Source organism: Watersipora subatra, chromosome 7 (genome assembly GCF_963576615.1).
Source record: "Watersipora subatra chromosome 7, tzWatSuba1.1, whole genome shotgun sequence".
Classification (NCBI taxonomy): domain Eukaryota; kingdom Metazoa; phylum Bryozoa; class Gymnolaemata; order Cheilostomatida; family Watersiporidae; genus Watersipora; species Watersipora subatra.
The window spans coordinates 60,809,931-60,837,067 of record NC_088714.1 but is presented as its reverse complement, the minus strand read 5'-3'; the positions used below and the strand labels follow the sequence as shown (position 1 = coordinate 60,837,067).

General features: G+C 33.9%; 1 protein-coding gene across 1 annotated transcript; it reads right to left on the bottom strand.

The window, feature by feature from the left end:
• Positions 1 to 6,428: 6,428 nt before the first annotated feature.
• LOC137400120 (sodium-dependent organic anion transporter-like) lies at positions 6,429 to 21,839 on the bottom strand. Its single transcript, XM_068086431.1, has 9 exons — positions 21,592 to 21,839; positions 17,552 to 17,757; positions 14,615 to 14,761; positions 14,005 to 14,179; positions 12,497 to 12,715; positions 12,038 to 12,121; positions 8,947 to 9,094; positions 7,673 to 7,850; positions 6,429 to 6,837 (listed from the first exon to the last, which is right to left on the bottom strand). Exons 1-9 carry the CDS (start codon positions 21,803 to 21,805, stop codon positions 6,766 to 6,768), a joined length of 1,443 nt encoding a protein of 480 aa, XP_067942532.1. The 5' UTR covers positions 21,806 to 21,839; the 3' UTR covers positions 6,429 to 6,765.
• Positions 21,840 to 27,137: the final 5,298 nt, after the last annotated feature.

The window sequence follows — 27,137 nt, the reverse complement described above, 5'->3', positions numbered from 1 at the left end:
TGTTAGTATTAACTGATTACTTCACCCGCTGGCAAGATGCTCTCCATAACCAGATGCCACTGCCCCAGTAGCTGCTGAGACTCTAAATAGTCGAGTAATTTTATTACTTTTGCTTACCAGAAGAAATACACAGTGGCAAAGGCACGCCGTTTGAAGGTGACTTGATGAGTGAGTTGTGCAGATTGTGGCGAGTTATTAAAACACGCACAAGCCTATATCACCCCAATCAAATGGAATGGTTGAAAGAGGTAACAGAACTCTTGGTAATCCTCTTCGCTGTATGCTGTTTAAATATGGGGAAGAGCGAGAAAATTGGAACGCCATGTTACCACAGATCTTACAATCTCTTAGAGCTACTCCACATGCTTCTACGGATAAAACTGCTACCTCATACTGGGCCATGAGTGTACGCTCTCAGATTAACTTCTAGAAGGGACTCATTCTGTGCAATCCTGGATGCAAATAGACTATGTCAAAGAATTACAGAAGCGACTTCTTATTGTCCATGACCTACTATAATCACAACAAATGTTACCCAGTAGGTCAAAAGGTAAAGAAGAAGGGTTTTTATTCTAAGAAGGAGATTTAGTTCTAATTGAAAACAAAAGGAGAAAAAAGGTGTTCATTCTAAATTACAACCTAAGTTTTCCGGTCCCTTCATGGAAAAAAAGTGTTCAACAATGGCACTTACAAGATTGCTACGTAAAGTACTATGAATCAGCGTAGGCTGAAACTTTTCACTTTCTATACTCATGCAGCTGGTCAGCCAGTTCAGCCAGAAACAGAAGACGAGGTGAGAGCCAAACATCGACTGCTGGATGAATCTGGTGAATAGTAACAACTTCACCATTTGACCCAGAAGAGCAACCGGTACAACTCAATGTTGAGAGCTCACCATCAAGATCTTCTAGTTATTCTGAAAGTCATAGGTTGAGCCAGCTTTTACAGAGACAGGGAAGAATCAAGCAGCTGCCGAGATATCTGACTAGAGATTACATGGTGTACTGAGTTTACAAATATTGCTCTGAACAATGCATAAAATTAGTACTATGTGAGTATTCTCCCTTGTATGTGCATGATTGGCTGAAGAAATCTCTGTACTAATAGTTAGTACCGAGCTCTTACAGTTTTGTCTATCGGGAATCATACCTATACACACCCTGCACATACCATGTTTGATACGCACCTGTTCTAAATGTCTCTATCTCTCTTTATTTAACCATGAATCAAATATGGATATTCTTATACTGTATGTACAGATGGCTTCGAACACTGTGATGATAGCGGAAGTGTCGGACACTGGAGGTAATCACCAAAGTGACAACAAAGAGTCTCTGTCGTTCTGTGAAGAAACGACACCGTTGACTGCAGAGTCAGCACCAGCCTCCTGCTACTTCAATGCTTTAATCTGAGGCCATGGAGGTTGCAGAGAATGTAGAGAAAGGGGGAGCAACTCAAAAGAAAGGCGCGGCTATTAAAACTCCACGCTTGAAGGTCAAAAGAATATATAACAAAGAGGTAGACTCTCTTATCCGGAGAGCAAAGCGATTCCAGGGATGTGACCTGTGCTCCTTTGTAGAAGACTTCAAGCAGGTGGTTGTGCATGTTCGACATCATTACACTAGGTTCTTTTGCTTCTGTGGCTTTTTCGGCATCCACCAAAAACTCTATATTTGGGCATGTGCTCAAATTAATAAAAACTAATGATCTTCTTCCTAAGCATATGCTGACCGGCTATGAGTATGACAAATGCAATTTTGCAAGGTTTCTAAAAGAGTATAATTTGCCTGCAGATACTCCTTATGGAGAGCTCAAGAAGTGTGACGGAAGTACCAAGACTCTCTCCTGATCAAGCTTCTACTCCGGCTGCCACTACGTCTACCTCTGCTCATTCTGCCCCCACTTCATTTCGAAGTCAAGATATTAGGATCAGGAAAACAACAAGCAAGATTGCCGAGCATGTCAGAGAAATTAGGCAACATAGAAAGCAAAGTAAGCCCAAGCCTAAAGCTGATTTGAAAGACATTCGTAACAATCAGAAAGCCCTGAGATGGGAGAGTAAAAAGGGTATAACATCTTAATACTACAAAGAGATTTCTTAAAGCTACTGATAGCCTGTGTTACACACTTGTTTGTCAACTGTAAGCAATTAAGTTACCATTTTTTTCTATGAATACCAGCTCATAAAAAGCTAAGATTAAAGTAACTATAAAATTGCTAGCTTTTTTCTTTCTTTAGAAAAAGTCGAGGTGTACGGAGGAGAAGAATAGCTATTATGAGAAGCACTCGTCATTCAATTGTTTTACACGAGACAAGATAGTTGTTACTTTATTTCTGTTGTGGTTGAGATTTGATTTTAAATCATGTTGAATGAGTACATTTTTTTTGTTTAAAGGCCACATAAGATTATTTTAACATATTTTGTTGATAATACATCGTTTTAGTACTGGTCTGCACACAGCCTTCCATTTGTGTACCGCTTGGTCTACTTTGGCACTCACAACTCACCACAGGTATTGCTGAGTCATTGAGTAAAGCACGTAGTATGCTAATACAGCCATATCTGTTTAATCACACTTGGTAAGATCAGCCAACTTGTACTAGGTCCCACATAGTAGTGATTTCAAGTGCCATAAGTCGCTATATTAGCAAGAGGCAAGCGCAAAAATTTACTAAAGAAGCATGCTTGTTGCTAGCCATTAATTTTTACTTCAGCATGAGATCTAAAATATGTGAGATTTTCACAAAGACCTTTTCTTATACTTTTCTTCTTTGGAGCCAAACAGAATAAGAAATTCAAGATTGCCTATAAGATAGTTCATGATAACACTGTATTTCTCACGTATTATTCAGCTTCTACTGTTTATGCATCTGTCTTGCGCTTTTCCTATTTCATACTTTGCTGGAAAGCTTAAAAAGCTCATGCTAGGCTGGCAAAGTCACACTTGCTTTTAACATTTTCTAACCAAACACATTGATAAAAAAATATTTGGTTTTCAAACGAACAGAAAATAAACACAAACTAAAACTTTAGGCCATGGAGCAAGGTGAATACATTTAATCTATTGAAGAAAAGAACTTGTCTAAGAGAGGTTTTTAGTAGCCAAACTTCTATATGATGAAAACTGATTAGTAGTTTACAGGTCTCGAATCAAATTGTTTTCTTTTTTTATTAATCAAATGACTGACTTGTGTTTAGTTTATTTAAAACAATTTCTTCGTCATTTTTAATACAAACTTTCAATTTTTTTTCAGCCTGAAAGCAAACTCTAATTATGATCATTACATTTTATTTATTTCATTTTTGTGTACAAGAGCAGTAAGACTCTGCTAAAAATGATCAAGTGAAAAAACAAAAGAAAAAATTAACAAATGATCTTTTGAACAGAATACATAATGAAAAATTTCACAATACTCAATGAAATCTTTTTTAATGTTTCTTTCATTTAATTTAGCAGTTTGATGCAACAAACATTAAAATAAATTGATTTTCATGCCGTGTGTGCATGCGTGTGTCTGAGTGTGTCCGCGTGTGTCCGCGTGTGTTCGCGTGTGTTCGCGTGTGTTCGCGTGTGTTCGCGTGTGCCCGCGTGTGCCCGCGTGTGCCCGCGTGTGCCCGCGTGTTCCCGCGTGTGCCCGCGTGTGCCCGCGTGTGCCTGTCTGTGCCTGTCTGTGCTTGTGTGTGCCTGCGTGTGCCTATATGTGTGGTAGACAAATTTTACCCTTTGTAAGTAAAAAAAAACCATCGTGTAATGCTCTAGACTGTTTTACAACACACAGATGTCACTTGTGACTAAAAGGAAAAAAGAGTGTGGCTAAAATTGTGCGCTAATTAACAACCAAATATAATCAAAAATTATTCCAGCAGCGTGTTTCATGTTACTATGAGAAGCTATGGGGGAGCTAAAGTTTGTATTGGCATACACTTTGCAATTATTAACACCAACTTCCAAAATAAATGTTATATTATCGGTCTATACTTTTCACCCGTGGCTTTCAATCCAATCAAACAAAAATCAGAGTCTAACCCCTTGAAGGCAATCTAAGCCATAGAAATTAGCTACATCTAACTCTGAACTCCAAGAGACGGATGCTAAAAAATACTACTTCGATCTTTACAAACTTGTGAAGTATTTTTTTACTTGGTTTTGGAATATAAAACATAGAAATTCACAATAAAAGTCTTCAATTTTACTAGAAACTTGCTAACCAAAACGACATTGAGCAAAAAATGTGTATGTGACAAATAGCCATAGCATTAGTCTGCTTGACATGACCTACAGAGCCTCGCTATTGCAAAGATTAACAAATTTGCAAAATCAGGAATACTTTCAAAACTATTAAACAATTTGACCTTTTGTCCTTGAAAACAATATTTGTTTTGACTTGACCTCCCTTTGAGTGTAGCAAACCTAGTTATGAAGTACATGCTGGTCTAAATTCAGATGGCAAATTGCGTTATTTTAGATTAAAAAACATAGATATAATTTAAAACTGCACCAATGTCTAATACAACAGATTAAATAAGATCATTAATAAACTTACTCAAAATGAAGTGGAAATTGTTCATCAGAATTTAAAGTTTTTTACAAAAGCAACAGGAGCAGCGTGCAATGACTTCAAATAAAAAAGGTTATGGTTTTTAAAGAAAAGTTCAAAAGCATGGTACAACTTAAAACAACTTTAGAAACATTTGTACACACCTTTGGCTCTTTTGAGTGTTTCATGTAAAACATTTCACAACAGTTGTAGAAACACAGGTAACTCTTGTATTGAAAATTTCCAACAAATTTTGAAAATTGTTACAAAAAGTTGCGTGGCACTAAGAACAAACAATAAAAAGCATTAAAAATAGTCAAAGTTAGCAGATGTATCTGCTACAACGAATGAAGACAACCGCTATCAAAGCTTCAGTAACAATTGAAAAGTTGTACAATGGACTTGCCAGAACATAGCTCTAGGCAGGTAACGATAGAAAAAGCTGTTGAATTTGTTACCTAAAAGAAAGAACAACTACGTCAACAATCTCTCAACTTGCCAAAGACCAAACAAAAGAGGCGATAAATATCCTATAGTAAAAAACTGAGCAATGAAGATGAAATCAAAGTTCTATGACCAAATTTAGATAAAGACCTAGGAAAGAATTAGTTTTTTACAAGCATTTTTGGTATAAACAAGTCATATTTGCATAAATTTTCCTTTTTTATACTCCAATAACTGGCTCTTTACGTCTTACGTCTCAGGATACTTCCCAACAAAAAACAACAGCCTGCTAAATGCTGGGAATTAGTTACATAAAAATAAAGATAGAGATATTTTTATTAATAAAGAGTGTTAACAATGAAAGGCCACTGAGGGAGAACATTAGCATCCTACTCAGGTACTTACATGTAAGTATAGCTATTGTATATTTATACAGCTACCATATTTTCAACTACAACTAGCTGTTGTGGTATTATGAATAGATCCCATTATTGCGTTTACTAATACTGTTTATGACACTGTATTTATTCATGTTGTTTCAATGCTCACACTTAACACTTTTTTGTTTGCGTTCTTTAGGTTTGCCGCTACCTCATCATGTGATTGACTTCTGTTAAACATACTAATTAAAGAATGCAAACTCCGCAATAAATATCTTTCAATATCTCCCATTGTCAGCAATATTAATGATAGCGCAGATTAAGATGATATAGTGACAATCTGCACCAACACTAATAGATCTACCTTATGTTACAGCTGTGATGCATTTTGGAGATTTCCAACTATCTACAGCATCTGAAAATTATAGTTCTACAAAAACAAATATCAAAACTATGCTTACCTTTTCAAGTAACAAAATTTGTTTGTAAACCAGTTTTAACTACTGGATCACATCTTGCTTACAAATCGGCTAACAACATTAATGTGATTAGAGTAAGTATTGAGATGCCACGAAAAGAGCCAAAGTACATACCACTCTGCTAGCAGTTGATGCAAGATGAGTATAAAATTTTGCAGATTATGATTAACGCTAGTAAGCAGCCCGAATCAAGATCCGATTACACCAGAAAGGTAAAGATTACAGCTAGTTTAAAATCTAATTCTTTAGCTTTTTATAATGCTGAAGATGCTATGCTGTGATGATTTCAGCTTAATCAGTGCTATATCTTATGTGGTCAGTAGAAAACGTATTAAAAATTTGGCAGCATTTTACAAAATATTTCACCAATACAAAAAATCTTTTGACAAAAGCCTCTTTTAAAAATTATATTGTATCCACAATTGGCTATTTTACCACAACTAAACCTGTTGCCACCTCTGCATACACATTTATATTATTCAGTTCAACTGCATCATTTGCGTTACTAAAGTGTTTCTCATGTTCGAAGTAATGTCAGTATTGGTTTTTACAATCCATAACAATTTGGAAAGAATTTGTGTTTTTATTGACGATTTTTATTTAATATTGATAACTTATTTTTATTGTATACCTTACACCACAAAGTTCTAAATAAACATTAAATATAAGTAAAGGTATGCACATAAACTAACACATTTGCACTACAGAGATTTGGACTAGGTGAGCCTTAGAAATAACATAAGTCAAGTCGGAACAAAATATCTTGCATGTATAATTCAAAAAAGCTATCTTGATAAAAAACTAGTTTAGTAATTCAATTTCAAAGATAATAAGGAAGTTGCTGAAATTTATATAAAGAGATTTTGTTGTTAATAGCCATATATAGTGAGTGTTGATAGCTTTTAGATTAGGTGATGCTAAACTCAAAGCGTTTCTGACTCTTCCTCAAGTCCTTCATCTTTGATTGTAATCGGGTTATCAATTCCTTCCTTTGTCTGCAAAAGTAACAAAACTTGAGGAAAAATTTAGCCTTAACATCTTTAAAAGTATTAGTGTATTGTAAAACTGTACAGAGTCAAGTTTGTTCATTATCTTTTGCAATCAGTCGACCTAATACAAAATTGGGTCATGAGATTGTTTTACCAACCTAATTAACTAGACCCGTGTAATCACAAGTTAATGATCAATTTACCGCACATGTAGCTTGCATCATCTTTCTCACAACTTCATGTAGTCATCAGCTTAAACAGCAGTGTTCAATTTCAATTCAAAAGTTGATTCAAAAAAATTAATTTTATTTAATGGATGTCTTGAACAAAATTTTTCATTTGAAATAAAGAAAGAACTATTCAAATGCTTTGGATGGAGCCAATTGTAGGCGTTGAGACTTGGAGACATGAAGGAAAAAGGTGAAGAAGAAAGGAATGAATGTATATAGGAGAATTGAATGCGTAGAAAAATAAAATACATCGCCTGGAGGGATGCCATCATAAATAAAGAAATGAAAAATGAAAAAATCATAAAAAATGAGATGCAATGGTGCAGCTAAACATTGTGGATAACATCAAGATATGGGAAAATATGTGTTTAGGACACATTCTGTGACAAGAGAATTATTTCCATATGCAATGAAAAAAAAGATGGAGGAGAAGAGATTAAAAAAAAGAGAAGAATGATGATGGATGAAAAATAGATTAAAGGTATTAGATGAAGCAGATGCACAGATTCAATAATAATAAAGAAAATCATGACATAAAGATCCTTTTTATGGCAGATTACAACCAATCTTCGTGAAAATTTTATATTCAATTGTTCGCCTTGCCAACTTACCTGGTTCTGTAAATTTCCTGAGCTTTGTTCTTGTTTCTTTTCATGCTCAGGTTCTCCTTTACTTCTCTTTTTATCATGCTTTTTCTCCTTAATTAGCTTGTCATAGATTAGACGCGCAGTTGCCAGAAAAGGAAAAGGCGCGAATACGCACATCCCAATAACAATTGGAATAGCAGAGCTAAATAAAGAAAATGCTAAATTCTGTCAACAAATAAAGAAATCAGCATGAAAACAGAAAAAACATATTATTTTTGTGTTCAAAGTAGTTTAAAAATAACTGAATAAATCTTAATTTGATAACAATAATTGTTATCAAATTATTGAATAATTTCATTAAAAATATTTGTATAAATAAGCTAAAACTAATTCGTTAGTAATTTCATTTTGTATTTTCACTGCAGTGTATGCCAGAGATATGAGCTAACAGCCTTGTACTGAAGCAGACAGTACTCAAAATTAGTCAAACTAATACTAACATTTTGAAATAGTCACTGATTTTTTTATTACTTGCATCGATAATTTACGCAAATATTAATAGATTTGAAATTTTGTTTTTGTTTTTTGGCTATTTAAAGTATTTTAATTACCTTTTTAAAATTAATCGGATATTTTAAATTTTTTAAATAATTTTATTATATAATATTTTCCTTAATTTTAAATAGCTGTACAAAATCTTTTAAACAGTTATTTAAAATTAAATGGCTATTTAAGGTGTTTTAAATAGTTAAAAAAGTATCCAAAAGTAGACTGGTTTTAGCTAGTAAAACTTTTACAGCTGCTTTAAATTAATAGCTGGATGAGTGTTGATCTTTTAGGAATTGTCTTCTCTTTTACACCTACTTTTGTTATTAAGCAGAATCACTGAGTCCAATTCAACATTTTCTGGCATTTGTAGTCTACACTTTTATTAAATTTGTTCTGTTATAACTGCGCAACAACGACTACTCAAAAATTATCACAGTTTTGTGAAAATATGCTAGTCCAAAAACACAGCATGTTTTATCTCAGCGTAACTTTACTGGAAACTGGTATAGTTGATGTGCTGAAACTTCCGAATTGCATAATTCCTATTAAATAACCAGCTAATGTTGGCATAATTTATACAGTCAAAAATCTCTGTTTTCCAGTTTTTAAATTAAGAATTTTATTTTCGACTGATTTTGAACAATAAAATAGTAAACTAGCGGGATAAACCTACAGTTAGGATAAGCATAGCTGTAATTTTTTCAAAATTGTTAACATTATCATTGTTAAAAACTTGATCAGTGACAAACCTGATGTCAGCCCAGGGTTGTGGCAGTGAAGTTCTCAATATTATAATAGAAATGTTGAGGCTCTGAACAGCGGTCTCAATTCCAATAGTCATTGCTATTTCCTTCCTCTGTTGGCACGCAAGGCCTATGAGGAATCCAAAGAGACCCCCTTTAAAGGAAACAGCAACATCATTATTATTTAGGCTAAAAAAGGCTGTTGACCTGTCCTCAGCAGCTTTCCTTCATTAGTTTGTGGTATTACCTTGACAAAGAATAGGCTTTAGTTAATGCAGCAAATTTAGTAGTAGCAACTAGCTATGTGGAAACTCTGCTTTGGTGAAGTTGCTTTCTTTTGACTTTCAATGAGGAGTGGTTGCTATAACAGCATGATATACAGTCAAACATTATAAACGATATACAGGATAATTCAAACTTCACGGGACCGAGTGAAAGTGTTCGAGTTATCAGAGCGTTCAAATTATCAGAGCACGGTCACAAGTCCATGTATTTATTTATTACTAGATAGATGTACATATACAAACTATAATATGAATCAAAAGCATAAATGGTTTGTTTCAAATTAAGTGCTTCTAATGTAAAGTTTAAAAAATATTTATCAAAAAGTATAGAGATTTTTCTATCACTTGAGATTGGTTTGTTGTTTGAGGTGATGTTATTGCCAGGACGTTTTTTAGATTTAAATCGGCAAAACTTGATCGCTGTTGAAATGCTCAGAAAAAAGACATATTTTTCTTCTGAGCGTATTAACCAAGATCAATTTTGCCAATTTCTCTTGAAGTTTATGCAAAAGTCACTGTTCCTTGCTTCCGAATGGCCATCGCTAAGCGGATGTTTGGTAAAAGTCAAATTTCACCAAACCTTTAGAAAAGTCGTTGACAAAAATATTTTGCCGGTGATGGGAATAATGACGCCTATGAACTACGAAAAGTTGAGGTTTACCTCTATGGCTTGGAATAAAAAGATTTTCTAAAGCGATAACAACTGTTTTGGTAGCCGTGGGGCAAAAAACTGTTCGAGTTAACATAGTTGAGGTCAAGTTATCTAAAGCAATTTATCATTTTGTGGGAACGGACCAAAAGAGCTGTTCGAGTTAACCATGTGTTCAAGCTATCCGAAGGCGAGTTATCCATGTTTGACTGAAATAGGCTTCTTTAATGTTTTGTTCTGCTAGTAAAGGTTGGTTCACACTATATCGCCGTATATCAGAGTTATCATCTCGACTATGTATATCTTCACATGTCGCATCGCCGAGGCAACGCAGATAGGTTAGAAAGTTTTGCAGCTGCCAAACTTTCCTGATCGTTCTCCGAGCATCTATGACAGCCTGTGCAAAGTTCACTGGTTCAGCAACGACGATTGACTGCAGCATATTTTGCAATCTATATTTCTTCATGACAGTTGCTACGGGTCTGTTATTTCATTTTTTCGCGCTCGCATTTTATAATGAGGGCGCTCTACCACGGACTATTAGTTTATGTAAACACATTCTGGTTTGTAACGGTGTGAACATTGTTATTACTGCTGATCACCAAATTGTTGTGTGATTAACGCTAACGTATGGCGGTATAGTGTGAACCAACTTTAATAGATCTATTTGTTTCATGAAAACCATTCAGCCACATTTGATCTAGGATAAAATGATGAAGCAAAATTGTATCTTTGACTTGCTTCAATGTTGCGTGTACAGTATATATCAGTTACATATTGCACAGACTACTTAGCCAGCTACATGAAAGGCTATAGATGAGATTGATGATGAGCTTTTATAAACAATTTCACTATTTATGGAAGATTCTTGGTGTACTTTTCTAAAAACAAAGTTTAGTTTTTAAGGATCAGGGAGTTCGTAGCTTAAGTTTGCGCTGAGCACATCTTTTGTAAAGGATGTTCCTTACAAAAGAAAAAGTATACTGAACTTCTTCCTTGCTTTACTCATCAAGAAGTACCAAATATCTTCCACGCTTATCAATTTGATTTGACTTTCAAACAAATTCAATCTATTAAAAAGTGGTTCATTTTAGCTTTTACACTTTGACTTAAGAAAATCAAAATTCATCTCATTGGCCCATTCAGTTTAACACTCAGCTGAAATATAAATTCCAGCTAGCTGTTGAAACCATCTATAATCTGCTAGGAGGATTTTAAGCAGCTTCATGGTTCAACGGTTTTTACAAAAGTCTTACACTATCACAGTATGAAATAGTATCAGTGACCTAAATAACAACTTTGACTCAAGTTAACATCATATTTGATATCTGGTTTATAAAGGAAGTATAACAAATTTCTTTGAAACGCTTGAAAGAGCTACTGTTTATAGTTAGTCACCTGTTCAGTGAGAATAACCAAGAAGTTTTTGTCATTGACAGAGCAAAGCCTTTTGAAGCATTTGCAAATAGTGGAAGGCAGAAAATAAAACAGCCTGGAAGTGGTTGTGTAACTTGTTAGATGAAAGTAAGTTATAAGGTTGCTGATTTACATGATAGGTCGATGGTTCACGGCTCTCTACAGATCATTTATTTAAGTATTTTATCTTTTATGGCTCTCACCATACATTGAAGCTGTGGTCACTGAACCAAAGCGCTTCAAATTGTGCGTATCTCAGCCAAATTAATGGAATTTCAAGGAGTTGCCACAAGAAGCACAACTGAAATCAAAAGTTTTGCTGTATCTTACATATTTGTTTTCTTATTGAGTGATTATGTTGATAGCATTGGAAGTTGTAATTAATTCAGCCACTTTTTTTCCATTAATGAGCTAATCAATCAGACAATAACTTTATTTGTTTCAGACTGAACAATTGGGAATAGCTAAAATCATATGGTATCCTTTCGGTTAATTAGGCTGTTTTATATGGTTGAACTTTTTGACATTGAAAGCTTTGGTAAAATGACTATGCCATAACTTTTCACAATTTCAAGGCAAAGACTTGGGGAAAGCGTGTAGAAATCTTTTGAGCTGTATTTTTATTTTGAACTCTAAGTTTTCAACATTGAAACCGAGTGCTAGTTTATGCTTTTACAGAAATATTTCTTTCTTACTCTCATTTATGTAGTAGAAAATGCTCCTAAAATATTCTAGTACAAAATCTTACCAATATAAGGCAGCAAAATTGAACTGATTGTCAAGCGCGTATCAGCAAACACCATTGGAAAGGCATACACATTCACCCATGTTCCTGCAACAGAAAAATGCCGGTGCTTAGGTGTCTGATTGGACAGTTTCAAAAAAATATGCAATGTAATTGGAATGTTTAAACATTGAAGTGTGATTGGTCAATTTATAAAAGTGAACAATGTGATTGGTCAGTTTTAAAAAATTTGCAATGTGATTGGCGTGTTCAATATATATCCTTGTTACATGATCCGAGTTTTTACGAAATTTTTGAGAGGCCATTAGACTGTCTAAGAAGAATCTCCAGTGTAGTTCAAAGAGAGAAAAAACATTTTATGTGAAATTAGATAATGAAGAAAGTTTTTTTATGTGCTTTGGGCATATATAAACTTGTTGTGTTGCGATTGACTGGTTTAGCTAGCTAGGGTTCTCTGCTCACCAAATACAACTATAAATATTGTTGTAATCAAAATTGTGATCTTCTGCAAGGCCAACAGTTTCTTCGCAAACTTTGGTAGATAGTGGTTGATAGGAATTCCAATAGCCAACGGAAACACTAGGAGAGCTAAAGCCTGAACAACATTGCCAAATGGAATTGCTACACCGGCTCCTCCAATTATATAACTGCCCAGAGTGTACATCCAAATAGGTAGGAAACCTAAAATATAATAAACAGATAAATTAGGCGGTTGGTTTAATAATATAAATGCAAACATGAAATGTATAATCTGAAACGTTTTGTTAAAAAAGCAACAAAGAACACGTAAGCAGATACCATTTTTCAGTTTTCAAAGTTCATCATATAATCTGGCTATTGAAGAACTCATTGCTAAAAGTGATTAAATTTAGTCCTGACAAAATTGCGCTTCAGAATTTGAACTTCATTTGGCTCATGAGCCAAGTTTAACTTCTACAAGAAGTAACATGTATTTTGTTAAAAGGGCTTAAAAATTTTAAGCAGCTCAAACATTAGAGTTTATAAAAAAATTAATATAGCATTGTTTAATTTTATAATTAAATGATTTGAAGATTGACTGCTGTAAACTTTTTCATTAGCTTCTGCTGTTCGTCCATCATATAGTTTACTCCACCTTTTGGCTTTCATACAAACATCAACATTACTCACTTTAATAATCTTCAAAGTGCTTTTAAGTTATAAGCCTGCTCTAAATTTATCATAACAGTACTTGGTCATAATAAACTCTGCAGGAGTAAAATAAACACAAATTACAAACATGGTTCGACCCAATCTGACATCAAAGCTAGTACAAAATGTGTTCATCTACATCACTTTGTACATAATCAGAAAATATATATTTGAACAATAAACCATGTGTGAACCATAAAAGAGTGTCATATAACTTTAAATAAGTATATGCAATGCATGTAACAAGTAAATTCATCAACCATAACATAACGGAACATTTTTTATGGGAAAACAAGCCAAATGCCCAGCATTGCATGAACATTAAAAACAGCTTATAAACTGTTGCAGGTAATGTAGTTGCCTTCTGCTTGCCATTAGCTTGGCACACTGCCAATGACTAATTTAAATAAACTACTCTCTGTAGTGCTAAACTTACTAATGAGAGCCGAGAGAGCAAGCTGTAGTGACATTGTGTAACACAAAGTAATGCGTATTTTAACCGAGATAATGACTCATACCGCCCAGTGAATTCCTTGCATCTCGAAAAGCTTAATTGGTTAGGTTATTGCCTGGTGAATTGGAAGTTTCCAAATCAAATCCAGCTTGAAGCAAATTTGTCATCTTTAGATTTTAATAGTTATAGCTGGACTGAACGATGACAGACTTTAAGATTTATACATATAGATGATTACGAATCATCATGCTTGAGCAATTTGCATGTTGAGGTCTTCATTAGCTTTCACAGATGATCAAGCCATCATAGGAGAACTCTCAATCAACCAGATTGAACAAATACACACCTAAGGCTGCTATGTTGCTCACAAAGGTCATGGTTATACTCAGATCTAAGTCACCATTAAGAACGTAACAGAAGATGTTAGAAAGTCCGCCTCCTGGAGCTGCTGCTGAGGCAAAGATGCCCAACTTCAGCGCTTCGTGAGCATCCGTCATGGCGACTGTTATCGCAAAACCAATCTATAACATAAAAAGTTCTCTTAAACATAAAAAGTAATTCTGCTACATTAATGCGCCAGATACAAAGTATTTATTTGAGAACAGCATGTTTAAAAGCATAATTATGGAGACAAGGCATTCTAGGTTTTTGTCTCCTCATGGTCATATTTTATTGTCAAACCAACTGGTCTTCAAAAATTCTCCATTAGCTACCTATTTTATTGATAATGGCCACAAACATTGCATTTGCGCAATTAAACAGACGCCTATAATCTATATTGGCAACTCAAAGAAGGGGGATGTGCTTTCCTAAATCTATAGCAGTGTCTACAAATAAGCTATCTCCTTTCAGATGACAATGTATTGAAATTATGTGTTAGTCAGCTATTTAATTATACATAAGTTTATTTAAACAATACTTTAATTTTACCAAGTTGTGCAAATTAAAATGCTTACCAATGGCATAATCATGAACTGGCAGGCAACTCCAATTCCAGGAGCGATTGGTCTCCTTATGTACTTTTTTACTTTTTCCAGTTCGAGGGAAATGCCAAATGTGAAGGTAGAAAGAGCTACCAGTACAATCAAACCATAGATGTACACCTATAAAACATGAAAAACCAGCCAATGCAGGTCTTTTGGCCTTTCAAGTCTACCTGCCATAGGAGGGGTAGGATTATTAGCTCTTTACAAGGTGTTCAATTAATATTCAGCAAAAATTGTCATGCCAAAAGCATTGTATAGCAGCAGGGTATATGCTTGTATGCATACCGTTTATACATATATCAATTGCTAAAAATTATTCTCAAAAATGTATATTGTCAAGTATAGTAGATTAGAGTGCCTTGTGACAAAATTAGGGTTTTTTGGCGCTTTTGACACTAAATGAGTAATTACGAATCTACTATGGTGATTATTTGGCATAAAAAGGTAGTATGTGTTGCACACATTTATACAAAACAGAGCAACAAAGTATTTTAGCATAATTAATTACATTTTTTTCATGCAATTTTTTGTCCCACTCTTAGTGGGATTGTGCCCTTGATGCTGGGATACATTAGGACGTATATCGGGTTCATTGAGTCTACATAAATAAAAAACCAATTACAATGAGTGCTAACACTCATTTATTTTTTGCTTATTAAGACAGCTTACAGGTTTTTTACAGTACAATAACTGATTACTGTTTAGACTGAATGTCTAACATGATGATTAGCAAAAAACTCTTTATAAATAGTTTCTATTAAATGTTGCAAATAGTTTTATTGACAGATTGTATGTAAACAGATAAGTTCTCAGCTAAAGTCATTCGATCTTCCAGTTGTCCAGTAGCACCAGGAAATAGTAGCACTTATTTCTAACCATGTTTTGCCGAGCTCTACTGTACAATAAAAAATAGCTGTCATAACATAGGTGGGCTACATTGAAATTTGTTCCAATGCGGCCCCATTGAGATAATTTCCGATGTGACCCATTGAGCATGTTCCAATGCACTCCAACGTGAGTTTTGACAAAGTTTTTTTTCATAGTAGTTATTGTTTCTCATAATAAAGACATGAACATTAATAGTTTACATTTTATAGTATGAGTAAAACATTATTTAATTTATAATAATACACTCATGCCAAAATAAATATACTACTTGTATAATACAAATTTACTTGCGCCTATGAAAACAATGTTTTAGCTCATCAAGTGTTGAAGACTCCTCTTTGAATCTAGAAATGAAAATAGCTATTCAGTGATATAGTTTCCTGTCATTACTTTGAGAGCAAAAGCTCGATGAATTTAGCTATAATGCGCTTGTCGCAATGCACCCCAAATCACAACTCCACTTTTTCTACCACCCTACACCAGCTTTAATCTAAAGCTTTATTCTAATATGCTAACTGTACATAAGATCTACACCACTAGCAATGCTAGCTTTAGAAAAGCACACCATCTTCTATGATGTTTATACATTTAAATGTATCTCAACAAAATTGGATAGACAACTACATCAGTCATTATCCTAACTGTATACTTGTGCACTGTAACATCTGTCTCAGTTGTACTCACAAGTATATCAAATGGCATGCTAACTATACATATAGTACAGGTAGTTGTTAACACAACTATATCAAAGAATACCTTAACTGTACATAAATGTATATTAGGGGCTATGTTAGTTGCACACACATTCATACCAAAATCTATTTTAGGTGTACGGTATGAGTTGAGTAAAGTCAATATCTTATCCTTGCAGACTTGCTAGACATGGATGATTTATCCTGGTTTCTGCACAGCTGTACAGAATGTCTTTAATCTTTGTATAGCTGTACAGAGTGTCTTTAAACTCTGTACTGCTGTACCGAGTGTTTTTAAACCCTGCACTGCTGTACAGAGTGTTTTTAAACCCTGTACTGTCGTACAGAGTGTCTTTAGACTCTATTACACTCATCATCAGCTATTTATTAATATATAGCCCTTGTTCACACATGATTTGCCGCACATGTAAAAAAATACAGAGGCAATGATCAGTTCTTTTACATCATTAGCAACCCATGTAAAAGGTGAGGTCATGAAGCAGACAAACTAGTCAATGTATGAAAGTCTAGTGAACGAAGTGAAATGAATCAAAAATTTATTCTTGAAAATTTTCATAGCTAAAAAATGTTACAAATAGATGTTTTTTATGTTGGGGCATACAGATTTTTCTGTCACTTAAAAAAAATGCAGATTTTTGTGTGTCAATAAGATACAATTGTTAAGCTGCTTCTCTGTGGGTTTTGTGATAGATAAGGCACCACCATTGCAATAAAATGCTGCAACACACAGCATACACCTCTCTGCGGCAAAATACTTACAGTATGCATAAATTGCCATTATACTCTAACAGATACTATTAGAATGCCTCTGTATTTTAATTTGCATGAGAGAAGAAACCAAGTATCATTTCATCAAATTACAAAAAAGCAACATGTGAGATTTCTAAAAGAAAGCAGTTTTCACTATTTAAAAATAGGTTTCATAAATAGAAATAGAAATATGAATAGAAAATAGAAATATTAAACAGAAATAGGTTCAGTAGTTACTGCACTTAATCAGTAGGTAGCGCTATGAGTCACACAAGCACCTGGGATGGTCCTAGGAAGAGCATTCAAGCGCAACTGCTTTTGGGCTGCATCTGTGCTAAGCTTTTGAAACCTGTTAAAAAAGCTACTAGTAGCTTTGCTGCAGTGGTATCAGGCTATAATCAGTCTGTGAGTTTTTCTAGTTTATGTGAAGATGAAAAATCTATCGTTGAAAATTTTAGTCTCTTGCTAAGGCATCTGCAAGCTGATCAAAATTTAGAACAAAATTGAATGTTCTTAACATGGTTACCAAGTAGTCTTTGACTTTACAACACTTTACCATATCTTGAAGTTTAGGAGGAGGTCTTGTGATACCAACAGAGTAGTCCAAATAAAGTTCATGTGTCTGGTCATCTTCCACTTGCAAGGTCACAAACCCCAGCATCTTTCCTGCAATTGTTGCATTTGATCCAGACTGTGTTGAGTCATTGCTGAGGCACGGTACATTGGCCACAACTTCTGGATATCTAAGATTTTTTGATAGTCCTAAAACAAAATATAAAAGGTTATTAGCTATAGCACCGTACTATCATAACATGCCCAATAAGTGTCAACCAGCGCTTTTCAGTAACAAACACATCCAAGTTTTGGTAGGGTGGGGAGTTCATTATTTACTATGTAGAAACTAAACTATTTACTCAGAAGCAATAAAGAACTACAACTACAATATAATGTCTTCATTACCAGAGTAAGTCCTATTCACTTAGCTAAATCTTCAAAATCTCTTAGAGTAATAAAGGAGTATGACAACTATTTTAATGCTATATATTATATTACAATATAATATTACACTAATTATACTATAGCAGAAGATCACATAATTTAAAAGAAGAATCATTACGATGTAATATGTACTAATATAATTTATTTGATGCAATACGGTACATTAAGTTAAAATAGCCTAATGTATTGGTATAGTATAGCACAATATATAACAGTCTAATTTGACAACATATTGCACTATATAATATGATAAAGTATAATAAATACAAGTAAAATACTCCAGTCCTAGAGCACGGCATACTACTACTTTTTTATAACATAGTCAGTAAATAGCATAATTTAGTTTAATATTATTATCGTAAGATTTAATGTAATAAAATGTAACTAGTTCATAAGAACAAAATTTAATTTAATGTGATATATTAGAATGCATGTAATGTAATATAGTATATTGGAATAGAATGTAATATCTTAGAACATATTAAAATATAATATATTTTATTATACTACCTTATAGTATGCCAAGATATAATATAGTACAATATATGTACACTATAATATATTTAAATATAATATGCATAGCGTAAAATAATATAGCGCAATCTCGATGATTGCCCTATATTATGTTACATATATATGATAATGACATAATAATATTATGCAATATTATTATGATGACATATAATTTTATGTCATTTAATAACATAATATGATGGCATATAATACTAGGCCATATCTTTTTGCATATATAGAATATAATGTATCCATTCAAAATGACATAGTTTGGTATATTAAAATATAATATAAACGTGGTATAAGATGATACAATCTGAATGAAGTATAATACCATATAATATGGTACAATCTAATAAAATGAATGAAACTGCTATTATTATTCTATTCCATAATACTGATATTTGTTTGTGGTTTGTTTGAATTTTGATAGCATCTTAAGTGGCCCAAACAACATCTGATTACACTTTAGTAAATTCTTAAAAGTTTTCATAAAATTTTGCCTTCAAGTTTTATGCAAGTAGGTTTATGAGACCACATAACTTCCATACAAATGAAATAAAAGGTAACCAAATTTATGCAGATATAGACAATTGTTACTTATTCATAGAAACTCTGTAGGGGATGCCTTTGCTTAGCCAGAACAAAGTTCTTCCATTGAAGCCTCAAAACTACTGGAAAAGAGTTAGATATTTTATAAGATAGCGTTTTCCAGAACATTAAGATTTTACCAGATATGGTACAGAAAGCACTCGTCCATAAGTATAACTAATAGCTGATAGCTGCATCTACCAAACTCTTATGCATCTACTCAATAATATTGTGAAGGAACTGACCGAGTTTCTCCACTTGCTCCATAAGGAAACAAACCACGCGAATGCAAGGCAATAAATATCCATTTCACATATATAACGGTACAGTCAAGAGTAAGGTGGATGTAATTAACTGCATAAAATGAGACTTGCAGGTGCTCTGATCTTTGTCACTTTTTTGGTTTTTTTTATAGCTTTCGTTTTTGCTTTAGCAGCATGATCGAATCGGCAACCGACCTTTGGCCAACCGTAAGTATTACCGGAGGCTGTATCGTTTGCCGATTCAGGGCTCGGCCCAATTGTGGCGCCGGTTGCTTTGGGGTCGGCTTTTTTCTAGCATTCGTCCTCGGCATATGGCAATCTCTAACCACAGTATGAGCTACTATTACATGCATAATGAAACTGGTAGAGTTAGGACAATCATTGTAGTTCGTGTTTACAGTCAATTCATTATGGAAATGATATATGAGTTTGTTAGTAGTGTTAACATTTCTATTGTATTGTTAGACAAGAAGCTTCTCTGTCTATAAAGCTTTTATAACTATTTATGTGTCAACTAAATTCTTTACAAGTAGCCAACTTTAGCAAGGGGCTTATTTTTATTATTCCCAAGTTCCATTATTATATACAACAGAAAAAGAAGCGAGTAAGAGCTTGCATATACTTGATCAAATATTTTTATGAAGGATTGTTTGCATTTTTAATCATGATTTCATCAGACTATGGAATTGAACTTTTTTTATTTTAAACGCTATTTCAAGCAATACGAGAGACACGACATATTTTTTGCCTGCAGTTTAAAAGCTGTTTGCTAAATTAACTCTGTCATTTTGAACCTTGATGTAAAAAACCAAATTGTAAATACTCCTTGTAAGTACGTTATAGGTGCTCCTATAACGTATATCTCCTATAATGTAATTTCTAGATAACGTAAAAATATTATGTGAAGTTTTTGCTATGTATCACATAAAGATTTTATATTACGTAAAATGTCAAGTCGGGCCAGTTTTCAAATTTGATTTATCTCACCACACTTGCGCTTAGCGTTACATTAATTATACAGTATAAAGCTTTTGCGACATTCTAGTTCGTCGTAATAGGTCGTTAAATTTAAATTTAAATAGCTACGCATTTTTTCATAATTACAAAGACGACTGATTGGTGAGCATTTAAAGTGTCGGTTTATCAATCTGAATGTCACGAGTTGGAGCATCATCCAAAGTTTTCCTTTATCCTCGCTTTGATGTCTGATTACAGATAGACAATGAACAGGTAGAACTGCTTTTTATAGTAAAAAATTTTGTGCTTTGCGTTAATATAAGCGTACAAAATATTTGCTACTTGTTTTACTTTGCAGAATAGAATTTGATGTTTAGAAAAACTAAACAAATAGTTGTAAATAAACTTTGAAAATGTGCAGTCCCCATCAACTTGTTGTAATATTACCACAATCATGGTCTATAAAACCAGTAAGATTGGTCAATAAAAGGAGAAAAGTTGTTGATGCAAACCAATAATACTGCAGTTATGGTACAGCCCACAAATTAAAATAGTCAAGTCGAGTTTTTCTTTCTGGATGGGCAAAGGGATGAGTTTGGAAAGATCTTGGAATGGATTAGGCAGTTAACATAAATTTTACGGTTCTTATAAAAAATTCCCTATAACTTAAACGTTCCTGGAACGGATTATTTACGTTGTAAGAGCACCTTCGGTACATTTTAAAAATTAAGTACTTTTCCAAGCCATATAAAAGGATATGTTAGATGCCTAAACCAATATCAAGATGGCAAACTAAAACCTTTTTTCTGAAAGCAAGAGAAAAAGTTGCATAATAGTGTTTCAGTCAAATTATTTGGGTTAACTTGCTTAATATCTATGTTATTTTTACACTCGTATGTTTTACTCCAATTATTCTGTTTATTAAGCAATCTGCTAGTTTTTTTTAATCTATTCATTGAAACTCACTCTACAGAAATTTGTTTGTTAACATAAATTATGTTTTTAAATGACCTTGCATTTGTTTAGCATGTTAACTTTGTTTAAATTCGGTTTAAATGCTAAAACACGTTTAGTTTCCAACAAACTTAAAGTATTCAACGCATATTTAACAAAAATTAATAAAAAAGTTTGACCGCTTTGTTACAGTTTTTGTACAGAAACTAAACTTAAACCAATCAATGTTTACAAATAGTCAAAAAAACACGTTTTTCATAAAATAGTTAAGTTATAGTTTAGAAAATGAACATAAAGTACAGTCTTGTGAATGACTTACCCCTTTTCAAGCTCAGCTTTAGATTTCTCTCTGTATGGTTTTCTGAGCAGTGAATGAACCTAAAATCTAAAATCTGTTTAGTTCCCTCAGCAATGGTTGTGATTTCAGTGGTTATCTCTATGGCTCCTGATCGGACTGGTGAAATCAAAAGTTGCTCTTCCTTAGTCCGAGTAAGTTGTGTCAAACATAAGCAAACAATCAACAGTCTGTACATTGTTATTGGTAAAAGTCACAATGTTTTGTGACTTCCTTTGGTGATGCTGAAAGCTGAAGTTAAAGTTTTCATAATTTTTAAATCATTATTTCATCATTATACAAGCAGTTAGTTTTGATAGCCTATTGGACACTAACAAAGCCTCACCAATTCAGCATATTTTCTCAACCTGTTTTGACTTCTATTCTTACCTTTCAAACACTACCAAGTATACTTGCTAGATATTAATGGCCGTGCTTTAGGATTCTAGAAAACCCTTCAAAGCTTCTGAGAACAATGAATTTTGGTAATGAAGCTTGGAGAAGCTTCAAACAATTGTTTTTGCGTTGTGGTACATTACCGTCACTTATATTTGATCTATTCCAATAATTCCAAAGAAACTTTTTCCGTCTTAAGGCAAGTTTTATAAGAATGCAATCATGTTGTTTTCGTTTGTAACAATGCTCATCTTTTTGAAATATTTAGCAACACAGAAAATAGTCTTTTGAAAGTCAGGTAGGTGAAATGATGAATCACATAAAGCATAAGCACATACAAATGTATTTGCGAGAACTTTAAAATCTTATTACAGACATTTGACATTTGATATGATTTGGATGGCATGAAGTGCATATTAGAGCAAAGCATACACAAAGAGAATTAAAAGTTTTTCAGCCAGCCACTAAAAGTAAAACCACTATTAAAATATTGGGCTAAGAATTAGATACTTGTCACAAATGTATATAAAAAAAGGTTAGTTAACATAACCTTTTCACAGTCAATTTCATGCTCTAATATTTTCCTGTCCTTCCGTTTCCTGCAATTACTTTTGAAATATGTTTGCTTTAATTTTCATTATCTGTTTTCAAACCTTTGAGAAAAGCTTATTATGTGTATGTTAATGACTCCGCAGTGAACTTGAGCATGACCTATGATATCAAAAGTTAATCTCAAAACAGTGATTCTATAATTTAGCCTTCATTATCCTGTCTAACAGATTCAGCCAGGTAATATCTATGATGGACCGCAATCATCTTTGCCGTTAATACCCATTCTTTTTTTAACGTGCTAGAAGACTGCAGCATACATCAAATACCACTAACATATTTTATGACTATAACTACTAAAAAGTAAGTTCATCAATTGATGTAAACATGTTTTATTAAGCAGCTACATGTGTGAGCACTTGCTTGCTAGGTAAAACATGTTTAGCACATGATTTGTTTTAAATAATTTCCAATAACTAGTAGCTTTCCTTTTTCAGCTACAGGCAAAATGTCAGCTACATTACAGGCAGCATGTTAGCTATATTACAGGCAGCATGTCAGTTACATTACAAGAAGTGTGTCAGCTACATTGCAGTCAGCTTGTCAGCTACATTACAGGCAGCATGTCAGCTACATTACAGGCAGCATGTCAGCTACAATACAGGAAACATGTCAGCTACATTGCAGGCAGCATGTCAGTTACACTACAGGCAACATGTCAGCTACAATACAGGCAACATGTAAGCTACATTACAGTCAGCATGTCAGCTACATTACAGGCAGCATGTCAGCTACATTACAAGCAGCATGTCAGCTACATTACAGGCAGAATGTCAGCTACATTACAGTCAGCATGTCAGCTACATTACAGACAGCATGTCAGCTACATTACAGGAAACATGTCAGCTACATTACAGGCAGCATGTCAGTTACATTACAGGCAACATGTCAGCTACAATACAGGCAACATGTCAGCTACATTACAGTCAGCATGTCAGCTACATTACAGGCAGCATGTCAGCTACATTACAAGCAGCATGTCAGCTATATTACAGACAGCATGTCAGCTATATTACAGGCAGCATGTCAGTTACATTACAGGCAGCATGTCAGCTACATTACAGGCATCATGTCAGCTATATTACAGGCAGCATGTCAGCTATATTACATGCAGCATGTCAGCTATATTACAAGCAGTATGTCAGTTACATTACAGGCAAAATGTCAGCTACATTACAGGCAACATGTCAGTTACATTACAGTCAGCATGTCAGCTATATTTTAGGCAGCATGTCAGCTATATTACATGCAGTATGTCAGCTATATTACAAGCAGTATGTCAGTTACATTACAGGCAACATGTCAGCTACATTACAGTCAGCATGTCAGCTACATTACAGGCAACATGTCAGCTACATTACAGTCAGCATGTCAGCTATACTACAGGCAGCATGTCAGCTATATTACAGTCAGCATGTTAGCTACATTACAGTCAGCATGTCAGCTACATTACAGGCAGCATGTCAGCTATATTACAGACATCATGTCAGCTATGTTACAGGCAGCATGTCAGTTACATTACAGACATCATGTCAGCTACATTACAGGCAGCATGTCAGTTACATAACATGCAGCATGTCAGCTAAATTACAGGAAACATGTCAGCTACATTACAGGCAGCATGTCAGTTACATTACAGGCAACATGTCAGCTACAATACAGGCAACATGTCAGCTACATTACAGTCAGCATGTCAGCTACATTACAGGCAGCATGTCAGCTACATTACAAGCAGCATGTCAGCTATATTACACACAGCATGTCAGCTATATTACAGGCAGCATGTCAGTTACATTACAGGCAGCATGTCAGCTACATTACAGGCATCATGTCAGCTATATTACAGGCAGCATGTCAGCTATATTACATGCAGCATGTCAGCTATATTACAAGCAGTATGTCAGTTACATTACAGGCAAAATGTCAGCTACATTACAGGCAACATGTCAGCTACATTACAGTCAGCATGTCAGCTATACTACAGGCAGCATGTCAGCTATATTACAGTCAGCATGTTAGCTACATTACAGTCAGCATGTCAGCTACATTACAGGCAGCATGTCAGCTATATTACAGACATCATGTCAGCTATGTTACAGGCAGCATGTCAGTTACATTACAGACATCATGTCAGCTACATTACAGGCAGCATGTCAGTTACATAACATGCAGCATGTCAGCTAAATTACAGACAGCATGTCAGCTATATTACAGGCGTCATGTCATCTACATTACTGGCAGTTTGTCAGCTACATTACAGTCAGCCGGTCTAAATACACTAGTATTACAATAGTCTGACATCAACATTTTCTACCGACATACATTCCTAATAATAATTGCTATCCAAAAACTAATGTTAAAACTCCGCTTTTCAGTTTAGAGCAGCCGATTGAGGTGGTTTTACGTTATACTGTACTTTTACCACAGAAGCCCTATCAATTTAATTTCTATTTTGTCCGAATAATTGTGGAGAAGGAGGTTAAACCAGAAAAAGTATCACATAATATTCCCACGCTATTTACATACAACTCCCTTTTTACATACCTAAAATCATAAGCCATTTTTTACATTTGGCCTGCATGTCAATAAAAATATAATATATAAAACAATCCTAATCTCTTTTTCAGACCACATAAGTTTTAGCTGTTTCTAAATACATCATTGATAATGCTGTGTGCTTAATCAGTTCAAAGGGCATGCCTCTTAAACTATGCCCAATGTCTTGTAACTGACATTCCGAAGAAATTTTAATATTCTTATGGTTTTTTTACGGAAGGTCTCCAACATCTCAGAATAACTCTGCTCTGTAACATAAAAATTGAACTAATCTTTGTTCAAAAAGTTCATCGTGACTCTTTTTTTTCAAAAATTAAAAACAATTAATTTGGAGTTCATCAGAGAGTTCAGAAAGTTTGATAAGCAGTTTGATACAACCTCTTATATATTTATCTTTGTCATAACTGCTAAAAGCGCTCAATAAATTTCTTAGCTAGAATCTAAAAAAGCAGACAGAGTCAAATAGATGTTTACTCTCTGTAACAGGTTTGTAAAGCAATATCAATTCATTGGTAGTTGTCATAAAAAACTGATAGGGGCGTTGAGTAATTTAAAGCGCAGCCACCATTGTCAACATAGTTGCTGTTTGTTATACCTCAAAAGTTTAAGAAAGTTGTTTATTCTCCCTCGAGTTTTCTCAATGTACAGTTCCTCTAGCTTAAGTGCATCATATTGTCAAAAATATATAATAACTGTCATAAATATTTGATAACTGTCATATAATCTCAAATTCTAAGGGGAAATTTTGATGCAGCTGATGAAGTATGATCGATTTTTATATTATAATGGTTACCAAAGAAATTATAATTTGCCTTTGATTTAAAATCAATGAATAACATCAAATCGTTTACTACTAATCATTTCTTTTAAACTTCTGTAAGTAGCATCAATGTTTAGGTACTTGCCATAAAAATAACTAAATGAGATAACTGAATAGCTAGATGAAGTTTTTTACGCCAGACTCAATGATGTCTTTTGTGTTTGCAAGCTAAGGTAATAGATCAATGGCTGACAACATTTTAGCTACTCGTTTGTTTGCGTCTTGTAGTCAGTAATTTACCAACAGCTCGGTAGCAAGATTCAACAAACCAATGGCTTCGAGGTAGTATTCTTTGCCTCTCAGTCAGTTTAAGAATTTTACAAAAACAACTCCGCCTCTGTAATTACTGAATTCTATTTTAAACAATTATGCTCCAACAGTAAAAAGTTATAAGTAACGAGCATAATGATTTGTCTCATCTATGGTGGAGACAACTGCAACCACAAATACTGTAGGCTGCTTTGAGTTTACATTTGAGTTTTTTTATTTTTTTTATTCACTGTCCAAAGTATTTTATTATGTTACTCATGATTTAAATATTTTGAGCTTCTGGATTTTTTAATGAACTTAATGCAGCAAGCAAATTTTTAAAATCTTGTCCTATTTGCTTTATGTTTCTCTAGTGGCCTTGACTAGATCCAGTAATCCAGCTTGCTCAAGTATAGAGTTAACAGTTGGTATCTCACCTGGAGAGTATGTATTGAGTCATTAACCCTACTGATAAATCTTTCATGTCAGAACTAAAATCACCACCTTAATGTTCCATGTTTAATACATTACAATAATTGATACTCATAGTACAACTCGAGATCAAAATACTCAAAACTCATTTGTTGGCGACGGCCTATAAGTCGATCTCTTGTGACAAACTCGTCATGAAACTTCCTAGAATGATATTAAAAATATCTGTAAAAGTTATTCAGCCAAACTTACAAATACAAGTTGGAATATGGTCCCCTTACATAAACAATAAATGAAAATTTCAAGTTGAGAATCTATGGTAACAACCTTAAGCTTTGGAAGTTATTACAGCTTTGACATTTATTCCAAGTTTTATAATGCCAAGCATTGTTACAAAAATCGACTAGCTCACTAATATTTAATCTCCCACTACTAAAGGGAAACACCTCATTTTGCTCAAAACAATCAA

Excerpts from the sequence above, each read along its gene's own strand:
- LOC137400120 (XM_068086431.1), bottom strand. The coding sequence starts at position 21,805 with ATGTACAGACTGTTGATTGTTTGCTTATGTTTGACACAACTTACTCGG. Across the intron at positions 14,762-17,551 it reads CTCCTAAACTTCAAGATATG|GTGTACATCTATGGTTTGAT; the intron begins GTAAAGTGTTGT and ends CATGTTTTATAG. Across the intron at positions 6,838-7,672 it reads CAGGAAATTTACAGAACCAG|ACAAAGGAAGGAATTGATAA; the intron begins GTAAGTTGGCAA and ends TTACTTTTGCAG.